The sequence below is a fragment of the Doryrhamphus excisus genome, linkage group LG10 (assembly GCF_037039965.1).
Source record: "Doryrhamphus excisus strain RoL-2023G ecotype Guam linkage group LG10, RoL_Dexc_Guam_v1.1, whole genome shotgun sequence".
Taxonomy (NCBI): domain Eukaryota; kingdom Metazoa; phylum Chordata; class Actinopteri; order Syngnathiformes; family Syngnathidae; genus Doryrhamphus; species Doryrhamphus excisus.
The window spans coordinates 21,312,824-21,329,464 of record NC_136366.1 but is presented as its reverse complement, the minus strand read 5'-3'; the positions used below and the strand labels follow the sequence as shown (position 1 = coordinate 21,329,464).

The window sequence follows — 16,641 nt, the reverse complement described above, 5'->3', positions numbered from 1 at the left end:
TACAACAATCTGTTGAAGGGGATTGTGATGTTGAGGTGTTGCCGGTCTGCGCTGACACTGAAATTAAACTCTGCGTTGTGTATTGGTGTGAATGACGAAGTGGAAAGCTGCAAATCTTTCGCCAACCGGAAGGGGGCGTTTAATTTCTTTGTGCACAACATACAAAATGTACAGCAACGTCAACACTCTTGCAAACGTCTCCTCCTCTTCTGCAGTCCAAAAGGCGACTTAAGAGACTCTTTATACAAAGTAAATAAAAATGGGGGACCCACATACCTGTGCACAACTTACAACATGTACAGCACACGTCTCCTATAAATAGAAAACCACATAAAAACCAAACTCCTCAAAATTACCTTAAATAACAGCAGTAACTTTCACAAGGTGTCTTTAAATGCTGTACAAAGTGGAATGAAATGCCTAACATATTCATATTTAATACAATTAACTATCGTTGCCACCGACCAACATACCTCCTTCTCGGCAGTCCGGAAGGCGAAAAAGTTGCGCGCCCGAAAGGCAGGAAGTGACATCATGACGGTGTCAAAGTTCACAAAACAAAAATAAGCGCAGATAAAATAACTGACTATATTTAAAAATAAATGCATATAGCGACAGTGAAGATTTGTTTTATTTGATAGATGGTTTTATTTTATTCTATGACTTATTCAGACAAATGATTTAATTTCCTTAAAGGTGAAATTCAAATACCAGAGAGTTCAAGAGTATGTGCTACATAATTTGATGCACCTCCCCTTTAAGCTCAAGGATAGTTGAGATCACGGGATGTAAAGTGACCAATCGTTTTCGCTATGTTGAGAGTGCAAAGTTGTTGTTGTCGTCCTGACCATGGAGAGATTAGAGTAAGTGAGAAACGGAGAAAGGTTGTCCCCGTGCTTTCCTTAACCCACGCCCGTGAGTATTCCAGCTTATCAAGTTAAGGCTGGAAGAAGGCAGCGTTACACTAGTTCACACCGTTTGCAAGGGGAATGCATAAGAGACACATAAGTTGCAGTAAAGTTCAACTGAGCATGTAGTTCACATTGTTTTCTGCATGTAAAACGTTCATTATTTCAACTGTGCTCATATTTAGGTGCTTGGAAAGGATTAATTAGATTTATATTACCTCTTATGGGAAAAAATGTTTTCGACAGACCTTTTAGAACGGACTGCGGTACCACTGTATATAGACTTCTTGCTCAGGGAGAGGATCATTATCCCTGAAGCTTTGAAGGTGATTGGCTGAGAACTTTGAGCGAGAAGAACGCTGACAGGAAATCTCTGCGGACATAGCAGACCTGAGCCAAATCCTATGTAGTCCCGTCTAAAAGAATAAAGAGGGAATGGCCCACACACTCACAACACACGCATGCACGTACACACGCTGCCAAAAGCTTCTACACACGTCCAGACAAAGAAGGGGGCACAGAGGAAATGTGAACATTCCTCAGAGATTGCACAGGAACTATGAGAAAGAAAGTGACCCCTTACTTCTTTTTTCATCTCCTTTTTACAGCGATGCTGTGAAAACATACAAAAGGAAGCCCGGGGTAGTGTTTTGCACAGTACTTACAGCCATACAAGTTTTGGTGTACTAAGGTCGGAGAGGAGGAAAAGGACAATTAGATAAGCAAAGCAGCAAATAAACCAGATAAAGGTAGAAGATTAGGGATCAATTATTTAAAAGAAAAGACGCATTGAAAGTTAAATCAAGATGGAAAAGCAGCATGAGGGAGACATGGAGGGAATTGGCGTCGGTGGTCAGATCTAATCCAGTGAGCATGTCTGTTGTCCTGGAAAGGAAACCCAATTATATGGCACTTCCACTGGCCCGATGCCGCTCGGTGGGTGTATGTGTGTGCTTACACTGAGAAGCTTGGTCTCATTACGTTGACTGACAGCTCCCATTTTTCCAGCACCCTCCCATATAGCGGCGTATACATGCACATGTGTGCGCACACAAACGGCAGGTCCGGGGGATATTCCTTAGACGTTATTTCTCTCTGTTTGAAGCCCCCAATTCACCAAGGCAGCAATTACTGTTAGAGGGAGATAAACCTTCCAGCAGGTCAAAAATATCTTTTGAGTTTTGTGCAAGTTGAGAAGTTGACACAGCATCAAGTCTGGTTTTCCAAAATGCTACACAGGAACACGTCAAGGGCGATAACATTTTTTTTTTATTGTGCAGCGTTTTTCCAAAACATCATACAGTAAACCCTCTGCATTTTGCACCTCAAATTTGGAGCTTCACTCTATCACAATTAAATATATATACATTTATTAATAAATCATACTGTTTTGTGGTTGAAGATGGCCTATTATTAGTTTGTTGTTGTTGTTTTGTATACATTGTATGAACAAAATTGCCACCCACACATAATAAAGATGGTTCCTTGTCTGGAATCTGTGTATAGTGTCCAAACTTGAAGATGACTTCCAGAACAACTATCCACTCTTGGTTATTGTATGCCATTTGTATGCCAAACGAATCTTCTGAAAACTAAGGTTCCACTGTATTTGGCACTTGTAGGTGCCCATTATGGGGAAGCAGTACTCATAATACTACTACTAATCGTAATGAACAGAGCATGCAGTGAATGTGTATATGTTGAAAGAAAGAAAAAAAAAGAAAAATGCAATAAAAAATAGATAAAATGCTATTTATACTGAGTAAGTATAATAAAAATGAAAATGGAAATGGATATGGGTGCGGTAAATGTCATGATGTGCAAAAAAGTGGTGAAATATAATGGTTATGAATTTCCGAATTATGCGGGATAAGATTCACACACATTATACTGTAAAGCCACTAATGAGAAACTTGTATTATGCTGACTTGGAAAGTAAAAACTACAAAATAAAGTCCATTTTGTTTATGCTGTATAATGAGCATCAACATACTTAGTGCTTTGTGGAGACACGCGCCTGTTAGACAAGTTAAGACTCTCTGTGTGATGGCCAGCAGGACTGATATTTCAAAACAAAGTATGATAAAAGCAGAAGCTGATAAGACATGATCCTGAGCTCAAACTGCTGCAAGACAACTCGGGCAGTGTTGTGCGGAGAAAAGAAACTCCAGAGAGCAAACTTAAGATAGATTATTTTGGTGCATTGGAAACACTGTTTGGAAAAGACTCACATTATAGAAAAACTCATATTCTTTGATATGTTTCTAGAGGTAAGCTAAATGATGATGACTTTCACATGTGATAGCATGGACGCAGCTGATAAACGATGTGTCTGTGCCGGTGTCCTTCTGATGGGATGTTTTCCCCAATCAAGGTCTAGACATTTATCATGTGCAGCCAGAGAGACAGATGAATGTCTTGAGGGCCGGAGGCTTAGATAACTGGCTTAATGCATGGATAGATGGATTGGATGGATGGATGGATGACAAGATGATGGCTGAGATGGGAAGACGTGGCATAAGCGTGATATCTGTAAGTGCAAAAAGGGGAGGAGGACGGTGTAGCCCAGAGTATACCTGTCAAACTTCCTGTTTCCAGTGAGAAACTAGCATATTTTGTCCTTTTTTTCCTGGTACCCTCCTGTGTTATTAGTTTCATGTATTTTAACTTTCACAAAAAAAAAACTCAGATCAGAATTTACCGTATTTGTGATTTACTATTACAACAACAGGAAGGTGGAAACGCCAGGCCACGTTCCCTATAATTATCTTCCCTCAGTTTCTCTTATTTATGCATATGCTGATATGCATCTATCACAATGTGAATCTGTGTTTGTGTGTCTCACTGTGTGCAGTTGTGTGGACAAGTCTGACTGCACAGGAACGTGCATATTTTCAGTCGACTGGAGTTCAGCTTCACCCCCAAAGAGAAATTAGAGCACAGGAGATGTAGTTTCATAACGTAAAGCAAAGAGAATATTGAGCAATGTGAAATTGTTCTCATCACAGTGACTGCTTTAATTGCTCTGAGAGTTGGGCTCCACTTTTCAGAGGAGAGTGTTAGAAACACGTCATGGGGAACAACGAGGTTAGCTCTTTATTTGACAGGAGTCAATCACGAGCTATGAGAAAAGTCGCAACGAGCTTATCAACCCATCAGAAATTGCAGGAGGTCGAGGAGCCTCCCTCTGGAGAAGAAAGGCAGCCGAGTGAATAATTGCAGCGCCCCGGCAGCCATGACAAATGAAATGCTTTGATACATCATGTGAAGACATTAAGAAGTTTTGTTTTAACTCTAAACCCGTATTGGTACTTGATTTGTATATTTCTTACTGACCTACTGCAATTTCTGCGAAGCTCGCCGTGAGTTCCCTCCTAGCTTGTGATTGACTCCTGCCAAAGAAAGCTACCATTTTCATACTGACTCGTGAGCAGCAGCGTATTTAAACAATTAGTAGTAGTAAAGGAAATGTCGCCAGATTAGAAAATGGCCATAAATTAGCCGCACCGCTGGATAAGTTTAAGAAAAAAATAGCAGCGTATAAACTGGAAATTACGGTCTATGAAACCATAAAACATCATCTTTGAAGGCAGCATAGGTGGGTCCTTATTAATATGACGACGCATTGCAAGGACGGAACTGGTTGGTACCACCTGTATAACGTTCCACTGTTTGGTACCTCCTTGGTTCCATTCATAACAGATGGCTTCTGTGAGTGTGACTGAATCAACAGTGCTCTCTGCTGTTGGCCTCCAAGTAGCACACTCCATGAGAGAAGAACATAACCTCTAGTTTTCCTCCAAATTAGTATTTGGAGTAGTGTTTGTGTCAGAGCGGGGTTTGTCTTCTGCTTGCATCCACAAATGTCTTCCCATTGCACTCTCCTCACTCCTCATTGAGCCATTCATTTATCACCCTGTAATGTGAAACACCTTCTGACTGATAGCCTCTAAAAATGCCCTTTCAAAGTCGCCTCTCTTGCTATTTATCTGTTTCTGGCACCTGCTGCTCAATATATTTTATCACCATCTTTCCCTTGTGCACATTTCTTTCATTTCTCTGCATACCTCTCCTACCCACAATCCATTACTCACTTTCAGTTTTGTATGACTTACAGTATCCCATCACGTCTTTCCCAAGTTTAATAAGCACTTGTTTTAATTTTGCATATGTATCAATCAAAGGCTGTATCATTTCTGTAAGTACCTTTCTTCAGCACATCATTTACATTGACCCTAAGACCGATTTCTCCATCGCCTCGGTATCAGGGCACAGTTGTCTCCTCATTGCAGTGGGGAATGGATGGATGGTTTCCAACTGAATCACACCACCAAACACTTTGGAGAAAGCTACATGTGAAAGTCACCCAGCTGTCTGCCACCCAAGGGGAAATTGGTGTCTACAAAGCTCTAATTGGCAGCGAATTCAAGCTATCAAATTAACATGAATGACAAGTGTTACATACTGTACATGCGTGTCGTTTCCGCTATGACACTTGGGGGGCACACAATGAATAAAAACCACAAAAAAACTCAGTATCTTTGTATAATGTTTGGCAGATTATGGCAAAAAACGGTGCTGAAATCATTTGCTGCAGTCGTATGAGTGTGCATGGTGTGTTGCAATGTGAGCCCTACGCCAAAATCCAACAACATTTTCTGAAAAGTATTTATTACTATTTACGTATGCAAGAAGGGTGCACGACTTCTAGCAACAACACTTGATTGCCGCCCATCTGTTTGAGCCCATGACAGCACAAGCAACCCAGCAATTATTAAACTTGCATAATCAGCATACTTGGTTGCTATCTTTTCACTCTATCCACAAATTGTCCACATAAAGATGATTCATCTATCTCTGAAACAGACTGTGTGCTTTCCACAAGGCTAAGAATAAAACCAACACTTAATAAAAGTCCAGACGGGTTCAGTATTTTCCACTTCTTACTTCTCTGAAAACTAAAACCTCTGCTTTTTGTCCAAAATGACCGCAAAAGAGGAAAAGCCGGCCACTTCCAGCTGTCATTGACTGTATTTATGCAATTTTCAAATCATGTTCTCTTCACCAATCCAAACATTGACTTTGGTTTTGGAATTTTGGATGTTAAGCATCAGTTCTCATGAGGACTGACTGGTGGTCGAGTGCCTGTGTCGGGTTGAATCATTAGTTCCAGCCACAAAGATCTGATTTGGATGTTTTTCATTCATACCGCCTGCAAAAGAGTGTGAGTCAGAGGGAACAGAGCCAAAGGGAAAAACGCTTTTAATAACGGCAATTTTAGCTTGTTGTAGTGAGCTGCAGGTTTCTTCATACTGTACATACAGTACACTATGAAGCCATATTTTCACGAAAGATCATTCAGTTCAGAACAACATAGTCCTGTAATGCACTTCAGTTGTACTCCACTGCAAACGACAAGCCCCAGTATTGCTGGAAGACATTATACTTCACAGGGTACCAATGTACTACAAACATGTGGATCGCATCTGTTAATGCTTTGATAGATAATCAATGCCACCGGCCTCGATGATACAAACCCAAAGCACAGCAATAAACCCATTCAGGTAAAATTACACACTCGCATTTGGGCAAAAGTTCTGCAAAAACGTGTGAACCCCAAGGTGCTACAGGAGACCCGAGTTCAATTCCACCCTTGCATGTTCTCTCCGGGTACTCCGGTTTCCTCCCACATTCCAAAAACATGCTAGGTTAATTAGCCACTCCAAATTGTCCATAGGTATGAATGTGAGTGTGAATGGTTGTTTGTCTATATGTGCCCTGTGATTGGCTGGCCACCAGTCCAGGGTGTACCCCGCCTCTCGCCCGAAGACAGCGGTAGAAAATGAATGAATGAATGAATGAATGAACCCAAAGGTTTGGTTGGATATAAAAATTGAAGAACATGGATGAGCCTTCTTGGAAGCAGACAGAAAATATTACTGCTGTGAGGTCGGAGGCAGTACAAGTGTTGAAAGGCAACAACGGGGGGGGACTTAAAGTGTGCGGAAAAGACACGATGAGAAGACATGTTTTCCCTTTCATTCACACAAGTGTATATGTGAGAGCGACTGTAGTAACCCGAGTGTTGCAAATAACACCTCTGCAAACCAATGACGTGCATGATAATAACGCTGCAACATTAGACGCCGGGAGACGGACCTTTCATCCTTTCGTGGGCACATATGCTTCTAGTATAGACAAGCCTCAGGGAATGAGGCGGCAGAGGGAGTACCATCCACCTAAGCTTCTATTAGAGTTGAAGGTTGGATCATATCTCTGATAACCTTTCAAAACGTCCATAGGTGGTATAATAGTCTAATAATAAGTAGACCTTGTGTTGTTTTATTGCTTATCTGATGATGTTTCCTTACATGCTGCCACTGCTCCTTGATGAGAGGCCGGTATCGTAGGAAGTATTTCAGAGGGAAGTTGTCGATGTCGGGCCAGGTGGCAGGACTTTGCCAGGAGACCTCCAACCTGCGAGCGTTGTAACGAATCGGGGTCGCCGTGACTCGCTCAGGGGGGTCGGGTTTGACTGGGAGACAGAAAAGAACAAACACACACATTCCAGTAGTGTACATTTGATTTGGAGCATCATAAGAGCAATCCCAGACAAAGCGCCCCAAGATGACTGGTACTGAGCTGCATGGCCGTTTTCCATACATGATGAGGAGCCCAAAGACACCTCAGGAGTGACAAGCACCAATGAGCGGGACTTGGTCATTTTAAAACTGGCTTGCAGGCTGAAAAAGTGTGAGCAACCCTATTTTAAAGACTTGTTGACAACCACCACCTAAAAGAATGTACTGATGTAACCTCGGCCTCGGTGTTACTGTGTTGAAAATTCTCTTAAATAAAAACAGCCTTCTTTCGTTATGGAAGAATTCTACAACCTTTGACTTAGCAACACCAAGCACAAATAATATAAGGTTCCTGGAAGTGCTTAAACCAAGCAAGTTTCTGCGTAAAAGTTCAGTATCTGTATCTCCTACAAGATATTGAATAAGCTTATTTTGTCACATCACCTCCATTAAGGAGCAGACTGGCCAGCCATGTCAAACCTTTTCTATAGCAGGAAATGGATAGTTTGATAAAAGATAGCGTCAAAACACAAAAACATGAAACACACATGTACCCAGCCTGCAGGCACACATTCTATTCCGACAAAACAGACTGAACATGACAAAGAAATGGATTTGATCAGAAGCAGATCAAAGCAGAAAGGCATCATGAGATGGTTAATCTCATTGTGACCTTCCATAAGTAAAAGTGGAAAAAAGAAGAAAAATAAGTCAAAGCTTTTTGTCCTTGTGAGATAAAAAAAAGCAACAGAAACATGCCATTCAGGAACAAAACATGGAGAAATCGACTTCGATGGATCCTTCCAAAGACCATTCATCTAGGCTGAAACATTGCACATAAGCTAGCTATTGCATTAGTAATAAGTAAAAGGGAGATGGGGCGCTGTGATAACCTGGAGCCTGGCCAAGCAGAGCGAGTAAGCTACTCATTCGATTTATCACCATGAGCAGCGGCAGGCGAAGCGTAATGAAGCGATGGCCAACCAAAGGAAAACACTATCTCACAATGTAAACAAAGCAATGCTTAATGCGTGGGGCAGAAGTTACACCGTTCTTCTTTCTTTTAATCACATGCACATTCTAGTTCAGTCTCCCTTTTGTTCAAAACTGTTGCCGCTGCTGCAAAGTCACAAAATCCCTCAGGTACTTGAGGGATGACTAGGGGGGGTAAAGGACCACTTAGTGAATAATGAAAGCATGCAAGGACCACTTTGATATTTTGTAAACCGCATGCTAAGAGGTTGTACACATTGTATGGTCTTGGTCTTGTTTTTTTTTTTATTTTTAAATAATCTTTGTACATTTTATGACTTTATTGCCATAATATTTGGACTTTAATCCTAATTTAATAATTTAATCTAATTTAATAACCTAATTTCCCCTCTGATTTTTTTAATGTTAATATTAAGACATAAAAAATATCTTTTGTTTGTTAGTATTAATATATTTTGGTCAAATATCTAACATTTTAATGCTTTATGCTCTACTAAAATTATACTACACAAAGTTTGTTTTCTTTATTCTCAAATTGAAACGTTTTCTTTTGAAAATATGATTTTTTCTCTTAATATTTGACTTTATTCTGTGAAAATTTAGCATTTTTTCCCATTTTTTGCCCCAACAATGTCATAATTATGACTTCATTCCCATATTATTTTATATTCCCATAATATTGTAATTTATAATTTATATTATAACTTTACTTCATGGTTTTGCTTAATTCTCATAATATTCTTAATTATTATTATCAATTAATTATATATTTTTTGCTTTGAATTATGCTTCTACAATTATATTATTTCGAATTCTCATAATTTTTTTTGTTGTTAGATTACAGATTTTCTTATTATTCTGACTTTATTCTTCAAAAGAATATGATTTTTTAAATTTTTGTTTTTGTTAAATTATGTTTTTAAATTATGTTTTTCGAGTCTAACCATTCTGTATACTAAATTCTGAGTGCAACGTTCGAGTTTTCACTAAATGTAAGTGTGTGAGGTGTCCCAATACATTTGTTGATATCGCACATGGATAATTGCTCGATAACTCCTACTGAGTGATGATTATTTTGGCTGAGTACACCCACAGAGTACTCATCAAATATCTCAAAGAATTAGCACCAATGAGCTTTGGAAGATGGAATTGTAACGTCTATGCGGATTGGTGCAGAGTCTGCAGTGATGCCGGAAGATGGAAGATGAATGGATAGGTGCTACTGCTTAGGTTGCCATGCCAAAACAACACCAGCAAACCCAACTGTCGTCTCTGCACCCACACACATACACAGTCTTCTACGTGTCCATGGCTTCATGGCTACAGTATCCTTGAGCATGTTCAAGGCTTTAACTTGTTTTTATTCCAGTTTCAGTTCATTCTCATATTCTTTTTTTTTTCCCCTTTATTTGGGCAAATATATGAATCATAACAATGCATTTCAATCAAAATATAACTTTCCATTATTTACATTTGTATTCAACTATCTGATAGCAAGCCCAAAAGGAGTAGGCAAGATATAATCATGTTCATGCCACTGTCTTGTTTCCCCTGTTATTATTATCATTATTGTTATAATCTTTATCATTATTACCATCATTATAATCATCATTAATATTACCATTTTCATCATTGTAGTTGACAGACTTCATTGCTTCTTGTACAGTGTAGAAATTTTATCTGTTATTTTCTGAAATCTACAGTCTTTGTGTGTCAATTTACTTTTTTGTAACATTTACTTATTTTCTGGATTGCATGTGTCTAATCTTATGCATTAAAAAACAAGAACTTCAACGTTTATGTTGGCATTTTATGTCCTTTATGTATGTGTTCAGTGACTCAAGTGATTCAGGTAAAAATGTGTATGTGTGTGTGTGTTAAATGCCATATTTAACATGTGCACACGCAAGACGAAAGTCACGCTGGATGTTTCATCAGAGACACAGTCCTTCATTGTTTCGACTAGACTGTCTGATCTCCTATTGGATTCAGGAGCCCCCAGGGGGATACCTGCGGATCTGGAGTCATTTGCAATAATTACAAAGGTCATCTATGATCTTAATCCTGTGCATATGCGCTACGCTTTTTTAATACACATCACGTAAATGACACTAAAAAAGAAAAAAAGCCAACCACAGAGGTCGTTTGGTGATATTGGTCCTGTGCGAGTCAGCATCCCTGTGATTTAAACGATGAGTGGAGGTTGCCAGACTCCACACAGCTGCCAGAGGTTATCCCTCTCTCCACTGTAAGTCACATCACACAGCAGGCGGTGCTGTGCTGCATGCTGGCTACTGATGCACTGCCATCAGTTACTGCTAAAGCTCCAACCGCAACTGACTTCACTCTAAACTGTTGTCCTGTGGAAATGGCGGAACCGGAACTGAATCATATCTGAGGTGTAAATTTTAGATGATACTAACTTTGCCCACTCGTTTCATGGATGGATACCAACTGAAGAGTCTGCATACTTGTTAAAATGTGACAGGATGAATGATGAAAGGAGAAACAAGTAATGATTAGAGTTTTTTTTGATTGAAAATCTTAATTAATTATTATGTAGAAAGAAGCAGTCTACCATTTTGTTATCAACCAATAGTAAAGGGAAGTATTAGTGCCTCAGCAAAGGCACTAATCCGACTAGGATTTACATTTTCATGAGTCCTGTGTCCAGGATTTGGTCAAGCATGTCACTGGCTCAGTTTATACAAACAGACCCACAGACACACACTCACAGCAACCCATACCTCGCTTGATGTGATACAACAGAGTTGAGGACCGCTGGAAGCATTTCCCTTATCTATTTAAGTCCAGCTCATTCCTTCCTTAAAGTGAAACCATTTCCTCTTCGTCCAGTCAATCTCCTAAGAATTCGAACAATCCTGCTCTTGTTATGTACGCTTCGGCATTCTCACTGCAAGCCACTTTGTACCTTTACACAGAATATTTCATACAGTTTTACAAAGAATAGGTATTTTTAATTCTTAACATTACAACATTTTAATTCAGTAACGTTACTGACACTGAGTGACTAATATGGAATACTACATATCATAATAAGGTCTTTGAATGCATCTTCTGAATGCCTTATATTTGTTCATTTATTCTCTACCGCTTATCCTCACGAGGGTTGCGGAGGTGCTGGAGCCTATCCCAGCTGTCTTTGGGTGAGAGGCGGGGTACACCCTGGACTGATCGCCAGCCAATCACAGTGCACATATAGACAAACAACCATTCACACTCACATTCATACCTATGGACAATTTGGAGTGGCTAATTAACCTAGCATGTTTTTGGAATGTTGGAGGAAACCGGAGTACCCGGAGAAAACCCACACACGCACGGGGAGAACATGCAAACTCCACACAGAGATGGCCGAGGGTGGAATTGAACCCTGGTCTCCTAGCTGTGAGGCCTGCATGCTAACCACTTATCCGCCTTATATTTGTATTTTTGTTAATTTAGCCAGTTTTATGCTTTAGAATGCTTAATTTTGACTTTTTGCCCTACAAGTCCACTTCCGCTGGAGGCATGTGGGGTAGCGACCAACCAGACCCAGCAGATGGTGCTGCATCTACGAGGATGTGGTGCATGGCATGGTCACACTGATATTTGGGTCAAATAAGGGATACTTTTGGAGTGTGAAGCTCATGTAGCTGGAAAATAGTCTGGTGATGAATGCAATTGTAAGAAAAGGTGTCAAAAAGCGAGAACACTTGAAGGTAAATGTGTTTACAGGGCAGTGGCTGTTTGTGTTATCAGGCATGTTTTCATGATTCAGTTAAACACTGTGTGCTGCAGCAAAGTCTGGGAGGTGGGGTGGATTATTATTGAGTGTGTATTTCTAAGACATGGGTGCTCTGTTAGTGAGCTTCTCGCTAATGGACATGTTGATTTCCCAAGGAGAAAAGCACTGCGCTCCTCTTTTCAGCTTGGTGACATATATTTGGCCAGTTTATTTTGTCTTTTTGGCAAAGATTATTGATGTGTGTGAAACAAACCACCCGAGGGAGTGAATAAAATCAGTCATCTGTGGTCAAACAAATGTTTCAACATCGAGGGATGGGCTGGCATCTTCAATGAGACGCCCTGACAGTCTACATTTTCAACCTTTTTTTATTCTTTGCCAAGTCTTGCGAGAAAGGATCCGAGGACTGTGCCAAGTTGGGAGCAAAACATAGTCGGTAAACATTCATGAAAAGCCTGCAGAAGATTGTAGCGAAATAAGAGAGACTCCAAAAACTTCAAAAAAAGTAAATTTGATTATGACGTGCGTAACTTTGTACCACATGTTTTCATGTCATACCACGAAAAAATGGAGGTAAAAGCTAAAACCTGAATTTCACTTAAATTAGGGATGACTGTATAACAAAAGAACAGTGGCGAAAACATGCAAACATTTACCTATACTGGACTCTTCAAAAGATAAGGTGTTGGAGGCTTTCCCCAAAGCGTTGATAGCTGTCACGTTGACTTTGTACGGGAAGCTGGAGAAGACCTCTGGGAAACGTACGTGGCAACGATTCTTATGGAAGGAATCTTTCTGCACCTCCAGTGAACGCTGGTTATGTCTAGAGACAAAAAAAGCCGAGGGTAGAAATGACAAACAAGCATTTTTCTATTCCTGCTGCTAAAATAGCTGACAAAATGATTATTTCTACCCCCCAAAATATAAAAGCACCATCACCAGGAGGCTCGAGACACTGACCACATGACTGACCCTTATCATAATTCTGTAAGTCCGACGCCTCATTATCATTCTAATAGACTCATAATAGTTTTGCGGTATTAATGAGGACCACCCGCTGTACTTTGAGCTGCGGGACGTAACGATGTGGGAGGATGAAAGACGCAACGTGACAAAGACATACTCTGCCGGTCTCCACCAACCAGTGGACCAGTGCGAGGGTGACGGCAGCTACCTGCTGCTAAAACACACCTCGCCAGCCAGCAACGCCAGCAGCATTTCCCATTAATGAGTCCTTATTCCTTCTCTCTGTGGCATTCAGGTCTTCTTAGTTGCCAGTTGCAGCTGTTTTCACCCGCTTTAAACGCATGTATGAAATATAGAGTTTGGATGAACTTTGGTCTGTAGCTCCAATATGACCAAAGGACAATTTATTACCTTTTAATCAGGATTATAATAAACCCAAAGATATTTTGATTTCAGCTGCAATCAAGGCAGTATCTTTAAAATATCATCATAAGTATCATTATTCCGAGTTCTCGTCACAATTCAGCTTCTGTGCATTTTCAAAAAGAGCTTGAAAAATCCAAAATATAAAGAAAAATTAACAACAACATGTCAATCTATAAGATAAAAAAAGAAAAAGACTTACTGTACATCCACTTCAAAGGTAGTGGGGATGTATGTGGAGTGTTGCTGGTGCCAACTGCAGTAGAATCCTTTGGGATACGTATTGGATCTACAGGTGATCAACGGCTCCCGAGGGGAAACTGCAGAGAAAAAGAAAAAGCATCTTGTCAACTCAAGAGACAGAAATATACACGGATATAATTACATACAATTAATGTGAATAATTACAGCACATAATTAGACACTGAATGTCATGGTGCGTAAATAGATGCACATTAATATCATAAAAAATTCCAAAAAAAATTCCAAAACCAAAAGCAACCGGCCGACCTGGCACCACCAGAACTGATAATGAAACAGAACGAATTATATGTACTTTTCAAAAATACAAACACTTTTTTGGTTCTTTGCTTTATTTGCCTTTTATTTAACCTACAAACATGTCAGATCATTTTGCCTGCCCTTGTATATTGAATATGCAATACCCAATTTACCCAATTTACAAACATGCAGATGAGCTTCCCTGGGATGGTTCCGGCTGTTTGTGCAGAAACATACCAAAAATTGCCTTTTATTGTGGCCAGTTGAATGGAAAAAGTGCAATAATCACGTGGCATCTTGATACCCGCCCATCTGTGAGATGGATGGATGATCCCGGCCAAGGAGAAGTCGCTAACACAGTTGCTAACACAGACTTAGACAGATGTGTTAGCAGCATTTGAGAAACATTGGCCTTTAGTGTTTTAGGTCTTTGAATTGAGCTCATGAAAGATGGGAGCAGAAACAAAAGCCTTGCGTTTATGTTTCTATTGAGTGTATATACGCCAACCGAATGGCTTTACTAATACTCTGGTCCCCAAAAAGCTGTGGAGGCGGGTGGGTATGTTGATGGAGAAAAGGACAGTGATGAAAAAAAGGGTAAAGAGCTGAAAAGGAGGGTTGGGAGGCAAGATTGTACGTGAATAAAAGAAGTATAGTGCAGTGGGAGCGTAACAGATGAATGAAGGAGGTTGTCCAGAAGAAGTGATGTTATGCCAACTCTGGCCTCCCTCGAGATTAGGCTCTTTTCTTCTCAGCTAGTGAAGCACACACTTGTCCAGCGCTGCCTCTTCCTCCCTGCGGCTCTTTGCCCTTTTGCCCAGAGTTACTTTTACTGCATAAAAAATGCAGTATAGGCACAGTGTAGTGTAGCTATTGCAGTGGAGAAAAAAAAAAATTATATATTTGCCGTCATTAATTCATCCACTACCCGTCTCATCTGTTTTAAGTGCCGGGAAATTCATTTCACACTTTGTGCTTCATTAGTTACAGATCGGTTCAGCATGTTGCGCTATAAGAATGATATAAGACTTGCTATTAAACGGCACAGCTTACGCTTATTGGACACTACATATGTTGGATGTAATTCAAAAACTGGATGGAAAATTCAGCATCTAGAAAAACAACAATGGTCAGTTTTGACAAAGACTATTACGTACGTAAATTTAGCAATTTTTTTTCACATTGCTGGTAGTAGGTAATGGTAATGGTAATGGTAATGGTAATGGTAGTGGTAATGGTAATGGTAATGGTAATGGTAATGGTAATGGTAATGGTAGTGGTAGTGGTAATGGTAATGGTAGTAGTAATGGTAATGGTAATGGTAGTGGTAATGGAAATGGTAATGGTAATGGTAGTGGTAATGGTAATGGTAATGGTAATGGTAGTGGTAATGGTAATGGTAATGGTAATGTAATGGTAATGGTAGTAGTAATGGTAATGGTAATGGTAATGGTAATGGTAGTGGTAATGGAAATGGTAATGGTAATGGTAGTGGTAATGGTAATGGTAATGGTAATGGTAGTGGTAATGGTAATGGTAATGGTAGTGGTAATGGTAATGGTAGTGGTAATGGTAGTGGTAATGGTAATGGTAATGGTAGTGGTAATGGTAATGGTAATGGTAATGGTAATGGTAATGGTAATGGTAGTGGTAATGTAATGTAATGTAGTGGTAATGGTAATGGTAATGGTAATGGTAGTGGTAATGGTAATGGTAGTGGTAATGGTAGTGGTAATGGTAATGGTAATGGTAATGGTAGTGGTAATGGTAATGGTAATGGTAATGGTAGTGGTAATGGTAATGGTTTAATTTCATTTTAACATGCATCTGTTAAATTTGTTCACTTTCTGCCTTTCTGAAATAATTAAAATTTTCAATTTTTTTATTATTTCGTATTCAGTATTTTTTTTGTCACATACCGAAGTACAAAGTGATATGACAATACAATGACATAATGGTTACCATAGTAACCGTCAATATAGTGATATATATACATATATATATATATATATATAACACATCATGACTGGTTCAAGACTCTTCATCTTTGTATTTAGCAAACATCAACTGCTTACTGTTTAGGTATAGGACAATAGGTGTTGTCATTGTGTAGGACAATTTCTTGTGAATGTTATTGAATATTGGGAGATAAGGAAAAAAAGAAACTACAGTAATATAATATAATATATAATAATAATAAATATACAACAAAATAATGAATAAATAAATACATATATTAGTAATAAGTACATTAAGCAATTAGGCACAATTTTACGCAACTGATTTATCTGTATGTCATGAGGGGGGACTGATTAAATTACACTGAGGGTCTGGATAAAGTTGGAGATAAAGCAATTGATTTTCACTTTTTGCCATTTTAATTCACTGTAGGATTTGGCCACCATCCCAGAATGTAAATTGTTATGTCCTGTTATGTTATGTCCTTACAGGAACGATTTCTTAGTTCCTTGTGCATGAACCAGACAGTAGCCTGCTAAAGTGCTAAATAACAAAAGAACAG

At 39.4% G+C, this 16,641-nt stretch overlaps 1 protein-coding gene across 2 annotated transcripts in view; it reads right to left on the bottom strand.

The window, feature by feature from the left end:
- Positions 1–16,641, bottom strand: part of cntfr (ciliary neurotrophic factor receptor) — a 221,541-nt gene that overhangs the window by 13,775 nt on the left and 191,125 nt on the right. For both annotated transcript variants that reach the window (XM_058050882.2, XM_058050875.2), the window contains exons 5-7: positions 13,822–13,939; positions 12,887–13,053; positions 7,280–7,443 (exon numbers count right to left, since the gene is read on the bottom strand). In XM_058050882.2, the coding sequence (XP_057906865.2) occupies positions 7,280–7,443; positions 12,887–13,053; positions 13,822–13,939 (449 nt within the window). The remainder of the gene's footprint in view (positions 1–7,279; positions 7,444–12,886; positions 13,054–13,821; positions 13,940–16,641) is intronic.